Source organism: Vulpes vulpes, chromosome 1 (assembly GCF_048418805.1).
Source record: "Vulpes vulpes isolate BD-2025 chromosome 1, VulVul3, whole genome shotgun sequence".
Lineage (NCBI taxonomy): Eukaryota > Metazoa > Chordata > Mammalia > Carnivora > Canidae > Vulpes > Vulpes vulpes.
Window position 1 is genome coordinate 66,894,152 of NC_132780.1, and position 6,000 is coordinate 66,900,151.

General features: G+C 51.4%; 1 protein-coding gene across 4 annotated transcripts in view; it reads right to left on the reverse strand.

Annotated features, from left to right (window-relative positions):
* CEP43 (centrosomal protein 43) overlaps window positions 1-3,622 on the reverse strand; it is a 29,968-nt gene extending 26,346 nt beyond the window's left edge. For 2 of the 4 annotated variants that reach the window (XM_026015924.2, XM_026015922.2), the window contains exons 1-2: window positions 3,397-3,602; window positions 2,406-2,459 (exon numbers count right to left, since the gene is read on the reverse strand). In XM_026015924.2, the coding sequence (XP_025871709.1) occupies window positions 2,406-2,459; window positions 3,397-3,498 (156 nt within the window). In that variant the 5' untranslated portion in view covers window positions 3,499-3,602. Of the gene's footprint in view, window positions 1-2,405; window positions 2,460-3,396 lie in introns of all 4 variants that reach the window. The other 2 variants (XM_026015928.2, XM_026015926.2) reach the window with 2 other exon arrangements.
* Window positions 3,623-6,000: the final 2,378 nt, after the last annotated feature.

The following is a 6,000-nucleotide window of genomic DNA, read 5'->3' on the forward strand; positions in this document are numbered from 1 at the left end:
CAGAAAAGAGAGTCTGTGCTATAGGATCCCCACATGTATGGCTCTTAAAATGCATGGGATGGGTAGCCTTGGGGTGTGTGGTAGGGAGGAAGTCTTGGAGGGTCAAGTACAGGTACACTATCTTGACTGTTTCCATGGTTGCATAAATGTTAAAATGTAACACACCACACATCTAAGTACACAGAGTTTACTATAGGTCAACTGCACTTCAATAAAGCTGTTTTTCAAAGACTCAAAAAAAGACAAGGAAGGGATGATCACAAAGGTCCTTAGTAGGCTGGTCTAGGGAATTTTAAGACATTGACTCAACTGAAATACTTAAGGAAAATGGAGGGACAAGATCAGATATGTATTATAAACAGCTAAACCAGGAGCACTGCAGAGAAACGACTTCAGGAAGATGCTGAGGGACACAACCAAAGGGGAGACTGGAGAGAAGGAAGGGGTAAAGTAATCTGCAAAAGCAATAGCGAAGCACAAGCTAGGAGGGCAGGAGAGAATCTCCTTAGACATCTCAGGTACAGAGCTGACAGATAGAACCAGGAGACAGAGCGGACACACAGAGGAGCAAGGTCCAGGCGACTCTCAGATCTCCTGCTTGGACAAAGAGTGGTCCCCATAAGCCAGACCACTCTAGCAGGTAGTGTCACATCCAGGTCTGATGCTCATGGCACGGCTCAACAATACAGAGCTGAAGTCACTGGTAGAATTAAGGTCATCCAGGGAGAGAACACAGAATGAGAGCTACTGGATAATAGCTCCAAGGACTGGAATCAGGTGTAGATAAATAGAAACCAAGGAATGCTCAAAATGAAAAAAAAGAACAGAAAAAAAGTCCCAAATATCAAGGGAGATTTTCAGGAAGGAAAGGAAGAATTAAGAATTTCAGATGCAACAAAGAACAACTAAATTAAGAACACAGATAAGAAGTAAAACATACTCAATAAAAAGATTCTTCTTGATCCCAGAAAGATAATTCCTTAGATGTAATGGATTTAAGTGGATTTAAGATGTTAATGGCTAAAGGGTGTCTGGAACATAAGAAAGACACACGTATTCTTTCCAAATTCGGCTGTGAGGGAAAAAATTGAGGAATATTAAAAGCAAAACACGGATTAAAGAAAACAGCTATCTCCCTGAGATATAAATATGCTTCTATGCTCAAGGAAAGAACCCACAGAAAGGGAGAGGCCAAAGACACAGCAAATGGCTGAGGAGCTGGGTACCTGGAAGGCAAAACTCAGAGAAAGTGACTATTCTTAGACTAAACAGAGACTGCTCCACTAAAACATGTAGGAAAATGGTATGAATAAATACATACAGGGTAGCTTTTTCTGAATTGATTGATGGATTGCAAGGGGGGGGGGCAATACAGAGTTAGGACCTGATGCTATTTCCTTGTGAAGGAAGAAACGAGGGCAGCTGTTGAGAGTGCAAGGAACAGTGAAGCTAAGTGGGAGGTGCTGAGTGAAGAGGACTCAGCCTGCACAGACCTTCGCTGAGGGTGGTACCCACCACTGAATCATAGTAGTGATCCAGTGCTGGGGGACTACTTAATGCATACACACCAAAGCAAGGAGGGGAGGTTAGTTTGCTCAATTAAATGAAATTTGCAGTTTTTCCCAGAGCAAGTATGGCTGAAGATGAAGCAGGTGCAGTTTCTTAGACATGAACTGCAGGGTCCAGAGAAGTCGAGAACAGAAGGCAACCGAGAGAAGACAGACACCTGGACAAAAACAGAAGAGAACTGAAGCACTTCGTGACATTAAAGAAGTGAAGAGGAGATGAGACATATTTGTCATAGGAAGGTGAAGACCTTCCGTTAGAAGGATTACAGACAGATTCCTGATGACAAGTTCCAGGATATTTATTCACAGTAGTGGGAAGACATGATAGAGGAAAAAAACCAAATACACTTATATGAAGAAGTGAGTGGACTTTGGACAGTGAGACCACACGAGCTTAAAGTAAATGGGTGGTCAGAGAGTGGACAACAGTTGCATCCTATATTCCGTGCACCTGCTGGGCATCCACAGTGCACACTGACGTAGTAACAGTGCTGCAGACTCAGGGACAATGAAACCCGTGCCTCACGGAGCTCCTATGACCTTGTTTCTCAGATTTCCCCTATGGAAATGCACCTATACCACCCAAGATTCAGTACGGGCCTCAGAGTGACTATAGCACCCGAACTTTCTTTTTATGTTACCCCAGAATTCTAAAACACAGATAAAAGGAGAATAATCTTGCCTGTGTTCCAATAGTTAAAGAAATTACTCCTTACTAGTTCAAAACCATCCCCGGCTACACACAAATACAAGTACTACTATTCCAGGATGGCGACTAAGTAATCAGAAATTAAACACAGGTGAATGTGGCAATATTAAAATCTGTAGATTTCATACCTCTACTTTTTCTTGCTCTTCTAGTGCTAAAAACACAGCTGCTCGTAGTTCAGCCTTTAAAAATAGGAGGGAAGGAAAGAAACAAAGATTGTTTCAAGGCAATTTTCATGGCAAAAAGGGCATATACGACATTCGTCCACGGGCACCAGCCCCATTGTCTAGCAGCCCAAATGCGAAAACTAACGCGACCCCAAAGCCTAGCGGGCAGGTGCAGGGGGTCCGAGGGCGCCCTGAGATGCTCTCCTGCACAGAGCCCGCCGCTCGTCCCCCGGCGCTGCCCCCGCGCCCGCCGCCGCCGCAGCTCCCCATATCCCCGCGCGGGGAGAGCACCCCTGGGCTGGGTGAGCCCCCACCCCTCAGGGAGCCGCCCCTCGGTCCAGTCCCCGCGCGGCTTCCCCGCCCCCCTCCAGCCCCAGCCCCCCGCCCAGCAGGGAGCCGCCCCCCGCCTGGCCCCGCCCCCAGGCCCCTGGCCCCGCCCCCTCCACCCGGCCCCGCCCCTGGCCCCGCCCCCACCCCAGCCCCGCAGGGAGCCACCCCCTGGCCTGGCCCCGCCCCCAGCCCCGCAGGGAGCCGCCCCCGAGGCTGTCCTCGCGCCCCCCCACCCCGACCCGGCCCCGCCGGGAGCCGCCCCCCGGGCCTGGCCCCGCTCCCAGCCCCCGGTCCCGCCCCCAGCCCCCGGCCCCGCCCCCAGCCCCGCAGGGAGCCGCCCCCGAGGCTGTCCCCGCGCCCCCCCACCCCGACCAGGCCCCGCCCCCATCCCCCGGCCCCGCAGGGAGCCGCCCCCCGGCCTGGCCCCGCGCGGCCCGCCCCGCCCCCCGACACCCCGCCCCCAGCCCCGACACCCCGCCCCCAGCCCCGACCCCGCAGGGAGCCTCCCCCACCCCGTCCGCGGCCCGGACGCGGCCCCGCGCCTCTTTGTGACGCCCGCTGTCGGCCCTGGCCCTGCGGCCCCCCGACGCGGCCGGCGTCCCCGCGGCGCGGCCCAGCCCACCTTGATGCGGTTCAGGACCCCGCTGTTCTCCAGCGTCTGCACCAGCAGGTCTCGCAGCTCCGTGTCCTCCTCCGGCACCACCGCGGCCGCCGTCGCCGCCATCTTGCTTCTCCAAGACAACCGCCCAAGCCGCGCCGACGGCCAACGGCCGCCGCAGATTCCGCACGGCGCGCGGCGACGCGGCCGAGACCACGCCCCCCGCGCCGGCGCGCAGCCCGCCCTCACGTCGGGGGCGTGGCCGCGGGGGAACCCGCGGGGCGGGGCCTGGGTGGGCGGGGCCTGACGGGGCGGGGCCTCTGGCTCCGGGAGCTCCGAGGCTGGCGGTACAGGTGGCTCCGTCGCCCTGCGGTGCCTCGTCCTTAAAATTGTATTACATCGCACGCATGGGTCAGTTTTTTGCTTTGAGGGTCAGACGTGTTCCCACCGGGCAAAAGGGACACCCAGACCTGCCCAGCCAGCCTCGGACGGGGCGGGGCAGGCAGAGGGTCGGTGTCTGGGGCACCTGAGTTGGTCCCCGTGTGCGGCTCCCGCTGCAGACACGCCGCACCGGGGAAAGTCCTGACGTCTGCCTCCTTTGCACCGTGCAGCCAACTGTGTGCACGTTCGCGGAGGTACGTGCGTGCACGCGCTCACGCGCAAAAGCCTGCACGCACAGGCCTGAATGCGTATATGGCAATGTGCTCATCGAGAGAGAGCATGTGCAAACACGCGTGTGTGTGCAGCGCGCTCACCCTCACCGGGAGAGAGACCGGGAGAGAGTCATGCATGCGTGTGTGTGCACGCGCACTCACCAACAGAGCCCGTACACACTTGCGTGCGTCATTGTGCACGCGCTCAGGGAGACCATGCGTGTGTGCACGCTCACAGGGAGATGTCCTGGATGGATACACTAGAAGAGGGTGGAGGGAGCCTTACTACTCAGTGTCAATTATAGGAACCGTCAGTTATCAGGAGAAGAGTGGTCCACGGGGCAGAATCGTGGATTACAGGCCCCAACAGTCCAGGAAAACTGGACTGCGCCTCATACCAAAAAATCCACCACAGCTACAATTCAGCCAATGAGAAATCATCTCCACCTTGAACTCTTGCATTTTTCCAAAGGACTTTGGTTCAGAACATCTCCCAATTTCCTCTTTCTTCTCCATAAAATAGCGTTCCTCTCCTTTGTTTGGAGGACTTGCCTATGGTTTTGCCATAGCTTGCATGTCCTAAATTGCAGTTCTCTGTTATTCCCAAATAAACCTATTTTTGCTGGTAAAAAAAAAAAAAAAAAACTGACTTCTGTTTTTGAGGTTAACAATACACGGGTGTATGTGTCAGTATGTACACGCGCACACAGAAAGCGTGCACATTTGCACTGGGGTACAATGTATTTTACATGGATGTTCTTTATGTTCTGTATGTTTCAATGGTTTTGCAATAATATGTTGGGAAGGCGAGGGAATCCAGAAGTAGGAGGAAGCTAAGTAAGAAAAAGTGCAGATTCTAGAACCCTACCCTGGGGATCCTTCCTGGGTCTGCAGTAGGTCCTAGGAATATTTTCACAGCCCTGGTGACTGTAATGCGGGGCGGGGCGGGGGGGGGGTACTCTGCAGATTATTATGAGAAACGGTGCATATAAGGAAGAAAGCAGAAGTGGAGGTTTCCCATCTCATCAGCTCTCCTCCCCACCAGAGTGTTAAAATTGGTATATCTTTCTAAACAACCTTATATAGAAATGTTACATAGACACATACTTCTCCCCTTCCATAATCCGCATCCTATGCTTACTTTTTAGTTTACTAATATCACTTAATAAATCCTGACCACGTTTTGATATTTGTACACACAGATTCTTTTTTTTAAGATTATTTATTTATTTATTCATGAGAGACACAGAGAGAGGCAGAGACACAGGCAGAGAGAGAAGCAGGCTCCATGCAGGGAGCCCCACGTGGGACTCGATCCCGGGTCTCCAGGACCATGCCCTGGGCCAAAGGCAGGCGCCAAACCACTGAGCCACCCAAGTGTCCTTGTACACACGGATTCCACCTCCTTCTTTAACTCCTGCATAGCATTCTGTTGAAGGGTATTCCATACACTACTTCTTGTTTTGTTCACATTTGTTCTGTTTGTTGTGGAGATAATGCATAGTGATGGTTAAAAATACGAACAAAAGGCACTTGCGATGAGCACCAGCTGATGTATGGAAGTGTTGAGTCACTATAGCATACACCTGCAACTACTATAACCTGTATGTTAACCAAACAAACAATTAAAATAAAAACTTAAAAACTATGATTGTCCTAACAGATTATTTATCATTAAGTATTTATAAAATATTTCTGAGGAACCTATCAAAAAAATCCAAACAAAATGGGGAAATATTAAAAGTAACAGTGTCCACATCCTTCCTGCAGTCACCTACCCTCACCCAATACCACACTCTAGACCTACCCACCATTAAATTTGTTTTCCTTCTTCTGCTTCTTTTCATGATAACTCTGAATACTATACTCCTACATCCTGACTCATCAACCATGAATGGTGTCTTCCAAAGAATGAAAATGTATTTTCCAACTTCTAATTCTTAAAATTATATTACTTTTAATTGTGCTGATGAGG